The sequence below is a fragment of the Ornithorhynchus anatinus genome, chromosome 14 (assembly GCF_004115215.2).
Source record: "Ornithorhynchus anatinus isolate Pmale09 chromosome 14, mOrnAna1.pri.v4, whole genome shotgun sequence".
NCBI lineage: Eukaryota > Metazoa > Chordata > Mammalia > Monotremata > Ornithorhynchidae > Ornithorhynchus > Ornithorhynchus anatinus.
In genome coordinates this window covers 1,891,290-1,905,396 of record NC_041741.1, presented here as the reverse complement: position 1 = coordinate 1,905,396, position 14,107 = coordinate 1,891,290, and the positions used below count along the sequence as shown (strand labels likewise).

Genomic DNA, 14,107 nt, shown 5'->3' with positions numbered 1-14,107 from the left:
CCACCAACTGATAGGAAAGATTGATTGAAAGATGAAGGGAGACACGGTGGGAGTGTAAAGATCACCAGGAGGGTGGGCAGGGCAAGCACCCGACTGCTACCCCCTCGATGTCGCACAGCGCTCCGCACACAGTAAGCGCTCAATAAATACCGCCGATTGATTGGTCGACGGTACCCCGCCGGGACAGGCGACAGAACCGGAAGCTTGAAGGGAACGGCCTTAACCCTCACAGCAGCGGAACCCCTTCTCACCCAGGGGCTGGTCGGTGTAGGAATTCAATCAATCCGTGGTATTTAAGACCCAAGAACTTTGGAGTGGGCATCAGAGGACTGGAATTCTAGTCCCAGTTCTGTCACTGGCCCACTGCGTGATCTTGGGTAAGTCGCTTAACCTCTCTGGGCCCGAATAGCCTCAGTCGTCTAATGGGAATGATAATGCTTGCCCCTCCTACCAAGCATGGATGACGGGAGGGCGAAATACTATCAAAACACTAGCTGTGCTTTCACCAAACTTTGGAGGAATACAAACAGCCCCCTTCAAATTCAAGGTGCCACGTTGGAAGGCTTGTGGCCTAGTGGAAAGGGCACGGGACTAGCCGTCCAAAGAACCCCGTTCTAATCCCTTCTCTGCTACTACTGGCCTGCTGCACCTGACCTTGAGCAAGACGCTTTGCTGGGCCCCGGTTTCCTCATCTGTGCAATGGGGATAAAATACCTGCCCTCCCGCCTTCTTAGACTGTGAGCCCCCTGGGGGATCTGTCCGATCGGCTTAAATTATGCCCGCTCCAGCGCTCGGCCCCGTGCTGGGCACCCGGGGAATGCTTAATAAATGCCATCTTCATCATTGTTATATCATCGCCCGAGCCCAGGTCAATTGGCTTCACTCTCGAAAGGACAGGCCTTCAAAGAATAAGGTTCCAAGAACACACCGTTCCTGCGACGGCTGATGGAGACACGTTTGGCATCTAGGAAGAGGTAGCCCAGGGGTCCGGAGAGTTCCCCCGCCCCCCAAGCTCAGCGCTACCTAAGGGAGCCATGGAATCCCAGAACCCCAGCAAGTGGAATAGCAAGTAGAAGTCGAGATGACTGATAATTACCTGGAAGACAGGTTTATTAAAGATCGCTCTGGGGAATTCAGAGCAGGAGGAGCGGCAGACAAAGCAGCCTCCGATTCTCCCATGAGCCGAACTGTTTCCACCTTCCCCGGCGTAGACGAGACCGACGGCGTGTGGGGGGCGATGTCACGGTGGAGACCGGGGGGCCGAGCTACGCCACTGGGGAATATCACCATCGAGGACGACCGCTGCTGTATGTCAAGGCATGCCCCGGCCCTCCCCGGCTCACACACTCCGCTCCCGTCCAAGCTCACCGCCTTCTGACTGCACCTCGCTCTCCGCTCTCCCGCCTCCGACCCCTCACGCACGCCGTCCACCTGGCCTGGTGCTCCCTCCACCCCAGGTCCACCAAGCCGCAGCTCTCTCCATCTTTGAAGCCCTCCTAAAAACCCAGCTCCTCCGAGAAGCCTTCCCCAGTTCACGCACGACAATCGATGACTTCCGGATGGTGCCGGCCCAACAGCCACCCTGAGCGCTTATGCGTTCTATTCTCGTCTTCAGCACGCATATACGCGCATATATTCAATATTTATTGAGCTGATATATTTGCACTACTCCCTGTTCTATCCTTCTTCCTCCTGTTCCCACTATTTATAAATAACTCATATTTGTCTTCCTTATATGACCTTTGAGGATGGGAAGCCTGGGGCTTGCTTCGGTTCTCTCTCTCTCAAGGGCTTAGTACCATGCTCCGGACTTAGTAAGCAACCAGGCACATTTAAAATGTAAACATATACTTTTATATATATATATATATATATATATACACATATACAGATGCTTGAGCACTTACTATGGACCAAGCACTGTTCTAAGCACTGGGGTAGATACAAGGTAATCAGGTTGGACACGGTCCCCGTCTCACATGGGGCTCACAGTCTTACTGCCCATTTTACAGATGAAATAACCGGGGCACGGAGAAGGGAAATGACTTGCCCAAGGTCACACAGCTGACAAGTGGTGGAGCTGGGATTAGAGCCCAGATCCTTCTGACTCCCAGGCTCCTTCCACTAGGCCACGCTGCTTCTATACACACACACACGCACACATATATTTTCTGACATCCCACGTCATTCTGAGTTTCTCACCTGACTCTCCTGCCACTTTTTCAGAGGGTGGGGTCACCGACTCAGGGCCCCAACTTCAAGAAATCCCTCTGCCCACGTGGTAATTGCAAAAAGAGAAAGGTTTGGAGTTCAAACTGATCTGTACCAGGAACGAGGGTGGTCACTCGATGGTATTTATCGAGTACCCCCTGGGCGCAGCGCACTACAAACGATCAATCGACCACGCAGATTTTATGGAGACTTGGTGTCCAAACACAGCATTATGCGCTGGGAGCGTACTACAGAATCATTGGGCATGCTCCCTGCCCTGAAGGACCTTACAGATCCCAGTGGTCCCGGAGACATCTCTGACCCGCCTCGGGAATGTCTCCCCCACAGGAGATCGCGGGGGTGGATCGCCAGATCTGAGATTTGGGCCCCGTGTGGGCGTCCGGCATATATAGAATGACAGAGTCCCAGCTTTCAAAGAGCCTGAAAGGGACAAGACGGAGACACACAAGCAGTCAGAAGCCCCCGGTGAGAGGCCAACGGTGGAAGGAAGAGGGTTTTTCAGGAATACTGGTTCTACGGTCACTGGGAAGGGCAAAAACGTGGGGGCCGTTTCGAGAGGCCCGCGGGTCCCCAGTTTTCTCGAATCGGTGGTGGGAGGGCGAGCAAGGGCTCCGAGCAGATTTCGGAGAGCCAGCGGGGAACTTCGGTTACTGGAAATACAACTTTCCCTAAGGTGCTGCAAGAGCTGAAGTCAATTGTCACGGGAAAATTAAAAGAATAAATATTTAACGTTAACAACGCCACAGCATTCTGACTGCCGCCTGGGTGGATTTGCATTTCAACTGCAGCTCGAATTTGACTTTCAGCGAAAATATATGTCCCTAATGCTTATGAGAAGAGAAAGAGCTAAAGTGCTTAGCTAGTGGCTGAATAGATGGTAAACTCCTTGAGGACAAGGGCTTAACTGACTTATATGCTCTGCTCTCGGGTACCCAGCAGATCACTCGGCTCCTAGGAGGTGTCTAGAACAGCGCTCTGTCCCCAGATGGCTCTCGTCAACCACTCCTGGCGATGAAAGCGAATGGTCTGGAGACCAACAGAATCCCCGGTTTTATGTGAAACTGTAGGTTTAAGTACTTTGGCGAATCTAAAGAAAGCAACGGGTCGGGCAACCAGTGTCTGCAAGTAAATTATTAAACATTGCAAACGAGCAATCTCAGAGCTCTGGCCAGGTATAGAAATTACCTGGATCTTGTTGCAAACAGAACAGATTCGCTTCCCTCTCCATTATGTACACTGAGGTTTTTTTTAAATGCGGCGCCTATCGTAGAGAAGTACAGACTGTGTTGTAGGCTTGTGGTGGAAAACGTATTCTCATAATTCCGCTAGAATATGTTTTGGACAAAATATTTATTATCTTCATTTCACTGGTGAGAAAGCTTTCATAACTTCCAGTTACGGGCTTGAGAGTTATGGGTGTTTTGCACCTGTAAAAAGCAATAATCATCATCTTCGTGGGAGAGATAAGACATCTATTTTCTCCCCTAACGCTACAGCTCCTTTGCCCTACTCCCTTAATCCAGGATTGCCTTTCCCGTTGAAGCAGAGAAGCTGGAAGAGAGGAAACAGCAGCCCCAGATGGATCCTCTGGAGCTCATCTCGTCCCTCCGGGATGACTGGAGAAGAACCCTGATGAATCTCCAACCCTGGAGGGGCTCGGCTTCCTGGGGTCGCTCACTGCAGCACTTTTTTATTCCCCCAAAGGTTTCCCTGCCGCCTCCCTCCATAGACTGCCCACTTTGTTTCCCTGCAAATGCCACCAACCATCTAACAATCAGTGGAATCTGGGAAACAGCAGGGCGTAGTGGATAGAGCCCGGCCTGGGAGTCAGAAGGTCATGGGTTCTAATCCCGGATCCGCCACTTGTCTGTTGTGCGATCTTAGGCCAGTCACTTCACTTTTCTGGGCCTCAGTCACTTCATCTGTAAAATGGGGATTGAGATTGGGAACCCCATGGGGGACAGGGACTGTGTCCAACCCAATTTGCTCCTCATATCCACCCCAGCGCTAGTACAGTGCCTGGTGGACACATTAAGCGCTTAACAAATACCACAATTATTTTTAGTAGAGCACAGTACGAAGCACTTGGAAGAGCACACTAACTAGAACTCCAGACTCGCCGCTGGTCCAATGGAACGAGCACCGCTCGGGTGAACAGGAGGCCCGGACCCTAGGGCCCGGTTCTGTCCGGAGCCGGCTGATGTGGGCGAAGAACGCCTCCGTGCTTCGCCAAGTACCGCCCCCCGCCCACCCGCCCGTCCGGGGCGCTCAGGGCCCCAGCGGCAACCCAGTGGGTGGGAACGACAGAGCCTCAGTGGGGCGGCCCAAGCCGCTGGGGCTGGAATCTTTTCCTTGGCTCCGTTCTGAACCCCGAGGTCTCGGTGCCCAGGCTCGTCCGTCACTCCTGACGGCGGACTCCAGCGCTTACGCGGTACGGCTAGAAGACGCGTTCCCCGCCCTCGGGGGCCTTCCAATCGAGTGGGGAAGAGACACACAAAAATGACTTTAAAAGACTGGAAAGGCAGACATGGGATGCAAAAATGACTTACGGAGAGGAGGAAAAGAAAACTGGGAAGGCAGACGTGGGGAGAAGTAAAAAAAGGCTTAAAGAATAATAATAATGATGGCATTTGTTAAGTACTCACTATGTGCCGGGCACATTACTAAGCGCTGGGGCAAGTCTCTGTGTGTACAGAACCGCTAATGACTAATTAGTTCCCTAATGACTCCAGAAACGATTCCTCTCCTCTGCATTTATCCCCGGCTCTCATGTACCATCAGTAGGATTATCTGTCTATATTCCATTATGTCTTTGGCTATTTCATCCTGATATATTCGCCTTATTTCCCGTTGGATCCTTATTCTTCCTCCTGCTCTCAGGAGTAATTGGTCATTTTCACCTGCCTATCCACCCTACCTAGTGCACTGTAAACTTTTTACGAGATGTTCTTCCCCTTGACGCTGTTTAGTGCCATTGTTCTTGTCTGTCCGTCTCCCCCGATTAGACTGTAAGCCCGTCAAACGGCAGGGACTGTCTCTATCTGTTGCCGACTTGTTCATCCCAAGCGCTTAGTACAGTGCTCTGCACATAGTAAGCGCTCAATAAATACTATTGAATGAATTAATAAACTTCTGCCGTACATTCCCACATCCTCGGTAGAGAGCCTCACACTCGGGAAGCGCTCCATACACGCCAGGTCGATGATAATGACGAAAACTTCAAAGGGAGCCGGTTTTTAGATTAAGGTGGTTCTCATTTCACCCTCAGCCTGGGCTTGGGAGTCAGAGGTCATGGGTTCGAATCCCGACTGTGTGACTTTGGCCAAGTCACTTAACTTCTCTGGGCCTCAGTTACCTCATCTGTAAAATGAGGATTAAAACTGTGAGCCCCACATGGGACAACCTGATCACCTTCTATCCCTCAGCACTTAGAACAGTGCTTTGCACATAGTAAGCGCTTAACAAATACCACCATTTTTTTTATTATAAAGACAGTGCTCATTAAGCACTTACTATGTCCCAAGCACCGTTCTAAGCGTTGGGGTAGATACGAGTTCATCAGGTTGGACACAGTCCCTGTCCCACATGGGGCTCACCGTCTTAATCCCCATTTTCCTGGTGAGGTAATAGAGGCCCAGAGGAGGGAAGTGATTGCCCCAGGTCACACAGTAGACGTGGCGGAGCCGGGATTAGAATCCAGATCCTTCTGACGTTCGGGCCTGTGCCCTACCCACTAAGCCACACTGCTTCTCATGGCTTCTGAGGGCTTCCGTACGGAAGCAACTACACCTAGTGCCTTAATCTGATGGAACTAGAGAACACGACGATTATTCAGACAGTAGGACTGGACCAGAGGGGAGTCCGAAGCCCTCCACCTCAGCAAACGATTCCATTACCTGCCCTCACGCTGTTGACGGGGTTTCTGGACTCTGTTGCTGGTTGCTGGCAGACCACTCTCATTTCATTTTTATCAGCCAACTCCCTCCTTTCTCTGTGAGCTCCGTGACGGGGAGGAGGCTGTATCTAATCTGTTTTAACTCTATCTGCCCCAGACCTTAACACCCTGCCTGGCACACAGCTGGCCCTTGAATACCCTAATTAATAAGTCGAACTACGAGTCGACCGACCCCACTGTCTTCGCGGTAGCCACGGCCCTGCCTGGTTCTTTCTCCCTTCCAGGTCACCCTTGATTTAAACCAGAACCTCAGAGAATTTCCCAAGGTTGGCTTTGGACTAACGTAACCAGTCGGCAGACGAGACGCTTCCCATCGCTTCGACATATAGCGGTAAAGTCGTCCTTTGGTTCAAACGCTAAGCTGCTGATGGTGAGTGGAATCCACAAGTGTCCTCATCCATTCTTTCACAAAGCGCCCAAGAAAGTACACCTTTCGGTCCCCCTGCCATTTGCGTGGGCACTGCTCCGACCCGAATGGTTATTTTTTTATACAATAACAATAATAATAACGACGACTGCTACATGCCTACAATGTGCTAGGCACCGTATTAAGCAGTGGGGGAGATACAAGATAATCAGGACAGTCCTAGTCCCTGTTCCATGTGGGCTCACAGTCTTGGAGCGGGGAAAAGGTGTTTTCCGCTACCAGCCGGACACACGCTGGCGTTGTTTTTGCAATAGCGGTCGTGGTTTGCACTGAGCCATCCGTACTCTCGCGCCCAGACCCCCATGCCTGACAGCACGCCCCGTGAGACGGCCAGTAGGAAAAACGGGGGCCGCAGCGGAATCTAAGACCTCAACATCATCGGCAGAAGCTTCCGCGCCACCCCCAGGAGTGAAACTCAGAGAAGCTTAGTAAGGGTCGGGTGGGTCTTTTCCACCTGGACTCCTCTGGCACCTGGAATTCACCTTTCAGAGTTCCAAAAGCTGACGCTAAATCCAGAGAAGTGTGCTGGCTCTCTCCCTTTGGGAATCATCTGAATCCTATGTGTGCAGGGAGCATGTCTGTTAATTAAAAATGATTACGATATTTGTTTAGCACTCACTATGGGCCAAGCACCGTTCTAAGCACTGGGGTAGATAAAGGGCAATCAGGTTGGACACAGTCCCTGTCCCACATGGGGCTCGCTGTCTCGATCCCCACTTTACAGATGAGGGAACTAAGGCACAGTGAAGTTTAGTGACTTGCTCAAGGTCACCCAGCAGACAAATGGGGGAGCTGGGATTAGAACCCGCAACCTCCGACTCCCAAACCCGTGCTCTTGCCACTAGGCCATGCCGCTTCTTAGTACGGTGCTCCGCACATAGTAAGCGTTCGATAAATACCCCTGATTGATCATTCCGTGGTGGCCAATTATCGTACCTGCTCTTTTCCGGGCTCCTCCTCTCACTGCCCCATCCTCCGTAAGATTCAGCTGGGGCGGGAGGTCGGTTCACTGGCTCTCAGTCCGTCAGGTCTATTTACTGAGCCCCCACCAAGGGCTAAGCACTGGCCTGGGCGCCTGGGAGAGTCCATCAGAAGCCGAACACACACCTCTTGCCTTCGGCGAGCTTACACTCTCCCCTGGCCGGTGCCTGCATTTCCCTTGGCTGTCCCAACTGGGTGACTGGCCCAGATGGTTCAAAAGTCCACCCGAATGGCCTCTTACACGTACTTCTAATTCCTTCTCCCTTTCATGGGTCACCCCGACCAACACGCATTCCGCTCTCCTCACTGGGTCTTGTCACTCTCGCAAACGCGATCGAACAGTAGCATTCCGATGCCAAACGGGTGCGGAGCACGGTCCCGGGTGCCCGCCGGCTGCAGAGCGCCGTGCCAGACACTCGGGCCAGGGCAACAAAGGAAACGGGAAACTGTGACGGATAAGCCACCGAGCACCCTCCCTCCTCATATACGCCCTCCCTCCTCCGATCAGACAGATAATTGCTCTCCCCCACTTCAAAACCTTATTGAAAGCACACCTCCTCCCAGAAGCCTTCCCTGACTAAGCCCTCCTCTTCTTCCACTCCCTTCTGCGCCACCCTGGCCTGCTCTCTTCATTCATCCTCCCTCCCATCCCCGCGGCACATACGCAGGTATATCTGTTATGTATGTATATTAATTTCCGTCTCCCCTCCTCTAGACTGTAGCTCACTGTGGGCAGGGAACGTGTCCGTTGTCATAGTGTACTTTCCCAAGGGTTTAGTACAGTGCTTTGCACACGGTGAGCGCTCAATAGATACGACCGAATGAATGAAGGTTATCGACTATCAATTTTCCCACCGCTGTCTCGCAGATCTGTTCTTTAGTAAAGAAACTACTCGACCGCTACACGAGCGCAGTGCCAAAATGGGTAGTTATGCAGAGAAATACTAAACTCTCTCAACTCTGAAAATCCTGCTACTCCTCATCACAAGCACGAAAACGGGGACTTTTCGCCGAGCCTTCTCGGATTCTGAGGTTAAAAAGAAATCCTCGGTGGGAGGAGGAGGGGAGAGAAGGGATGCTTCTTAAGAGAGTAGAGTCCTAGACTTCAAAAGCAACCTCTGCTGTTATTTTCTTTCTAGAAAATTCTAGCCCCTCTAATTACATCTGCATGGCAACGAGTGATCTTGGCCTCTACAACGCTCATTCTGCTATCGGGTGGGCTTGCTGCTGGCCGAGGGTCTTTCCCGGGACTGCGCGAAGTGCAACGAGAAAGTGGCACGTTTCGGCCCAGTGGCGACGGCGAAGAGGGAGGGAGGGAGGGAGGGAGGAAGGGAAAAAGGGAGGAAGGGAGGGAGAAAGGGAGGAAGAGAGGAAGGAAAGGAGAAAGAGAGAAAGGGAGGGAGGGAGGAAGGGAGGAAGGAAGGGAGGAAGGAAGGGAGGAAGGAAGGGAGGAAAGAAGGGAGAAAGGGAGGGAGGGAGGGAGGGAGAAGGGGAGGAAAGAAAGGAGAAAGGGAGGGAGGGAGGGAGAAGGGGAGGAAAGAAGGGAGAAAGGGAGGGAGGGAGGGAAGAAGGAAGGAAGGAGGAAAGGAGGGAGGGAGAAAGATGGGAGGGAGGGAGGGAGGGAGGGAGGGAGAAGGGGAGGAAGGGAGGGAGAAGGGGAGGGAGGGAGGAAGGAAGGGAAGAAGGAAAGAAGGGAGGGAGGGAGGGAGAAAGACGGGAGGAAGGGAGAAGAAGGGAGGAAGGGAGAGGAAGGGAGGGAGGGAGAAGGGGAGAAAGGGAGGGAAAAGGGGAGGAAAGAAGGGAGAAAGGGAGGAAGGAAGGGAGGGAAGAAGGAAGGAAGGGAGGGAGAAAGATGGGAGGAAGGGAGGAAGGGAGGGAGAAAGACGGGAGGAAGGGAGAAGAAGGGAGGAAGGGAGAGGAAGGGAGGGAGGGAGAAGGGGAGAAAGGGAGGGAAAAGGGGAGGAAAGAAGGGAGAAAGGGAGGAAGGGAGGGAGAAAGAAGGGAGGAAGGGAGGGAGAAAGACGGGAGGAAGGGAGAAGAAGGGAGGAAGGCAGGCGGAGCGGGCGGGAGGGAGGAAAGGAGGGAAGCCGTGGGGTCGTGAGTGCGGGTACCAAGTTGGGTTGTGTCGGGCGAGGTGGTGCCGGGCCCGGGGGGTGTCCGTGGTCCCCGTGCGGCGCAGCAGGAGGGGCGGCAGAAGGCACCGAGGCGGGGAAAGACTCACTGGGCTTGGGTTCAAGTCGTGCAGCGGCGCGGACCCCCACCCCCACCCGAGCCCTGCGGGAAAAGGACGGAGGGGGCGGCCCAAACAGCCCCCGGGCCCCGGGCCAGAGGGAGAGGGGCGCAGCGACCGGAGCCCGGCCCCCGCCAAGCCCGGAGGCCTCCCCGGGGGAGGCAGGCCGGCCGCAAGGGCCGCTCTTGGCCGAGTGATGGCAGGTCCCGGGGGGCGCGGGGGGGGGGGGTGGACCCTCACCCCTTATCTCCTCCTCCGTTCGGGGGATTTATTCAGCGCTCCCGACCCTCCGGGCGCCGGAGTAAGCGCTGGGGGCGGATCCCGGCCAGCCGGGAGGGAATGCAGGTTTTCCCGAGGGCGGCGCGGAGGAGGAGGGCTGTCCGGGGGGGGGGGAAGGGGGGGTCCTTACTTTTGTGCCGGGCATAGCCGGGGTAGTAGCCGTAGTAGCCGGTGATCCGCAGGATCCTGTCCTCGATGGTGGCCACCCCGTTGGGCGCCGCCTTGGCCTCCATGCGGGGCTCGGGGGGCTCGGAGGGGCTCGGGGGGCCGCTCCTCCTCCCTCCTGCTCCTCCCTCCTCCTCCCTCCTCCTCCCTCTTCCTCCTCCTCCTCTTCCTCCTCCTCCTGCTGCTGCTGCTGTTGCTGCTGCTGCTGGTCCCGCCGGTCCGGCGCAGTGGCGGGCGCAGCGGTGGGCGCAGTGCTGGGCGCAGCGGCGGGCGGCCGGGGGCGGGGGCCCGTCTCGGCATGTGTGTGTGTGTGTGAGTGTGTGTGTGTGAGTGTGTGTGTGTGTGTGTGTGTGTGTGTGCGGCCCCCCCCTCCCCCGGGCCCCGGGCCCCGGGGGCCTGCAGCGGGGGGGGGGGGGGAATGGGGGGATGGGGAGGAGGATGGAGGGGGTCAGATGGTAAAAGTCATCAGCTGGGGGGGCGGGGCGGGGTCCGGCCCCTCCCCGTCCTCCCCTCCCCCCCCGGCCCGCCCCCTCCCCCGCTTCGGCGGAACGGAGAGGGGCCGCTGAAGCCCACGGCGGCCAAACAGTCCCGGCTACACCCACCCCGCACCCTGCCTACCCCCACCTTCCCCCCGGGATCCCTGGGTCCTCCCCTCTCCATCCTCCCCTTCACCCCTGGGTCTTCTCCATCCCCCCCCCCCAGACCCCTGGGTCCTCTCCCTCCCTCCTTTGACCAATAGGTCCTCCCCCCTCCATCACACCCCACACCCCTGGGTCCTCCCCTCTCCCTCCCCCCCTTGACCCCTAGGTCCTACCTTTTCCACCCCCCACCCTCCCCGGACCCCTGGGTCCTCTCCATCCCCCCCCCCCCCTTGACCCCTGGGTCTTCTCCAGCCCCCCCTTGGCCCTTGAGTCCTCCCCTCTCCATCGCCCCCCCAGACCCCTGGGTCCTCTCCATCCCTCCCCCCCCAGGACCCCTGGGTCCTCTCCATCCTCCCCTTGACCCCTGGTTCCTCTCCATCCCCCCCCCTTGACCCCTGAGTCCTCCCTTCTCCATCCCCCCACCCCAGACCTCTGGGTCCTCCCCTCTCCATCCCCCGCCGGGACCCCTGGGTTTCCCCCCTCCCCATCTGTCCCCCCGCCGGGACTGGCCGTGTATGGGGGGAGGCTCCGGAGCAAGGCTTCCGACCATCGTGGCCTTTGTTAAGCTCTTACCGGGTGCCAGGCGCTGGACTGAGCGCTGGGATGGACACGAGCAAATCGGGTTGGACGTAGTCCCCGACCCACCTGGGGGCTCACAGTCTCCACCCCCATTTGACAGATGAGGTCACTGAGGCCCGGAGAAGTGAAGCGACCTGCCCGAGGTCACGCGGCAGACGAGTGACAGAGCCGGAATTAGAACCCACGACCTTCTGACTCCCAGGCCCAGGCTCCAGGCACTGCGCCAGGCTACCTTTGACGTCCAGCTCCAAAAAGGGGTCCTTGTCCACGTCCCCCCATCTCCTGGCCCCCCAAACCCTGAGCCGATCGGGCTGATGTGTGCCCTTGGGCAAGACACCCAACTCCTCGGTGCCTCAGTTTCCTCATCTGGAAAATGGAGATTCAACCTCTCTTCAACCCCTCCTCCTTAGACTCTGAGCCCCCTGGGGGGTAGGGCCCGACCCCTTGCTACCCCAGCGCTTCGGACGGTGCTTCGTCCGTCATCTTACCAGATACTAAGATTCACTGTCCGTCTCTCCTGCTGGACCGTTCACTTGGCGGCGGCGGGGGACACTATTGCACTCTTGAGCGCTTAGTACAGTGTGCCGCACCCGATAGAAACTCCATAAAAACTATTGATTGACGAAGTAATTGACCCACTGCATCATTACTAGCTTAGGAAATGTAATGCAAAAATGGGTACTCTGGGTACCGGGTCGGTCGAAACAATTGAGCATGAAAGCGTCTTAAGTTCTGGGGGTAGTTAAAGGTTTTCCATAACTGTAAATAGGATATTTTCAGCTACATTATGTTTCATCACATGTTTTTATCATCTTCAGCGATAACGCGGCGATCCTTATTTTACTAGTAAAATGACTCAGAATACAGAAGAGGATTCATTCGAACGCGTCACAGAGCCGTCAGATACCATCTTTATACCAAATACCGGTAACTCCTATTACTTTATAACTAGCCACTGCCCAATTTCGACCTATTCAGATTCCCATTCAGAGACGTCCATAGCTCGCTGCTTTCTTCGCTTCGTTTCTTAGTTTTCTTCCTTTAACAACAACAACAACAAAAGACAGATACCCTACAGAGCTATTTAATGGAAATTGATTGGGCAAGTAAACAGCCAATTTGATAGATCGATCCGAGTGGCCTCAGAGGATGAGCTTGAATCATTTAAATACCCAGGTCTCTTTTTTTTTTTTAAAAAAAAAAAAGCAAACATATTCTCACGCTGAGCTCAAAGTAAAATTTGAAAACACCAGAATTCCAGACCTCTCTATCCGTTACCCTCGTCTAAAGCAAATGGCCACCAGACTCCGATGAAATCCGAGCTTACGGACCCAATAAAATGAAGGAACATGGAATTCTATGATAGCAATGAATCAAAGTTGGATAGGGCAATTTCAGCAGAGCCATAAACAGTGTAGTTTTTCAGCTTCATAACGGTACAATAAAATCCCTCTCAAGTGAGAGCAACACGATCAGAAATCCACTCTGTGGTAGCGCTGCTTTTGCTTCATAATTTATTCTGGGGCTTTTCGTGTGACTTTTACTGGCTGTCTGTGATCATCTGGGAGGACGCGCCGATGAAGTTACGGTCTCTCACTGAGATTTGGTGCCAAGAGAGAGCTGCCCTTCACGTTCCGAGATGATAGTCCTGCAGTGAGATTGTGGGAATGGGCCTGAGAAAAGAGGACGGATAATCCGTTCTCCGGTGCTTTTCCACTGCCGCTGTGTGGGTTTATTGGCGGGGCTCTGTTTTGACCTCTGCCTCCCAATCTCTGCTCAAGAAGAGCAACCCCTGTTCCCCCCTCAAGCTGTTCTGTCTGTCTGGGGCTAGGACCCCTGCCTCTGTAATAAATTTATTTTTTAAACAATTACATTTGCACTCTTTACTGATCCCCTCCCTCGGCCCCACCAGCACTTATGTACATAGCCATAATTTATTTCTATTAATATCCGTCGCCCCCCCGGACTGTAAACTCGTTGCAGGCAGGGAATGTGTCTTCCGTTATACCGTCCTCTCCCAAGAGCTTATTACAGTGCTCCGCACACAATAAGCGCTCAATAAATACAAGTGATTTGATTATTTTGTTCTCCCCGCTGCCCTGTGTCCCCGAAAGGGGCAGACAGATGAAACATATCTGCAAAGCCGGAAAACCGGTCGCCTTCCCCAAATCCGTTGCTACGTGGAACTCTACTGGATGATCAGCACCTCGTACCTTCCAAATTTGCTTGGGGGACAAAAGACAACAACAATAATAATCATTTAGCCATTTCTTAAGGGCTGTGAACTACGGCCCCAGTCCCTCACGGGGTTCACAAGCCAATTAATTCCCATTCGTTCATTCGACTGTATTTATTGAGTGATCGTTGCGTGCAGAGCACTGTAGTAAGCGCTAGGGAGAGTACAGTGTAACAATACAGACCCATTCCCTACCTGTGACGAGATTAAAGCATCTTATAGACAAGGACACTGAGGGAGAGAGAGAGGAGGCAAATTGCCCAGAGTCACAGAAGAAGCCGGTGGTGGAGCTGGAACTGGAACCCAGGCCTTCTGAGTTGCCGCATCTGTGCACTTTCCACTTGGTCCCCAGATCTAAAAGAAACTCAATACCGGAGGCATT

General features: G+C 54.3%; 1 protein-coding gene across 2 annotated transcripts in view; it reads right to left on the bottom strand.

Annotated features, from left to right (window-relative positions):
• SLC35F4 (solute carrier family 35 member F4) overlaps positions 1-10,382 on the bottom strand; it is a 67,492-nt gene extending 57,110 nt beyond the window's left edge. For both annotated transcript variants that reach the window (XM_029079161.1, XM_029079162.1), the window contains exon 1: positions 10,235-10,382. In XM_029079161.1, coding sequence (XP_028934994.1) covers positions 10,235-10,337 — 103 coding nt within the window. In that variant the 5' untranslated portion in view covers positions 10,338-10,382. The remainder of the gene's footprint in view (positions 1-10,234) is intronic.
• Positions 10,383-14,107: the final 3,725 nt, after the last annotated feature.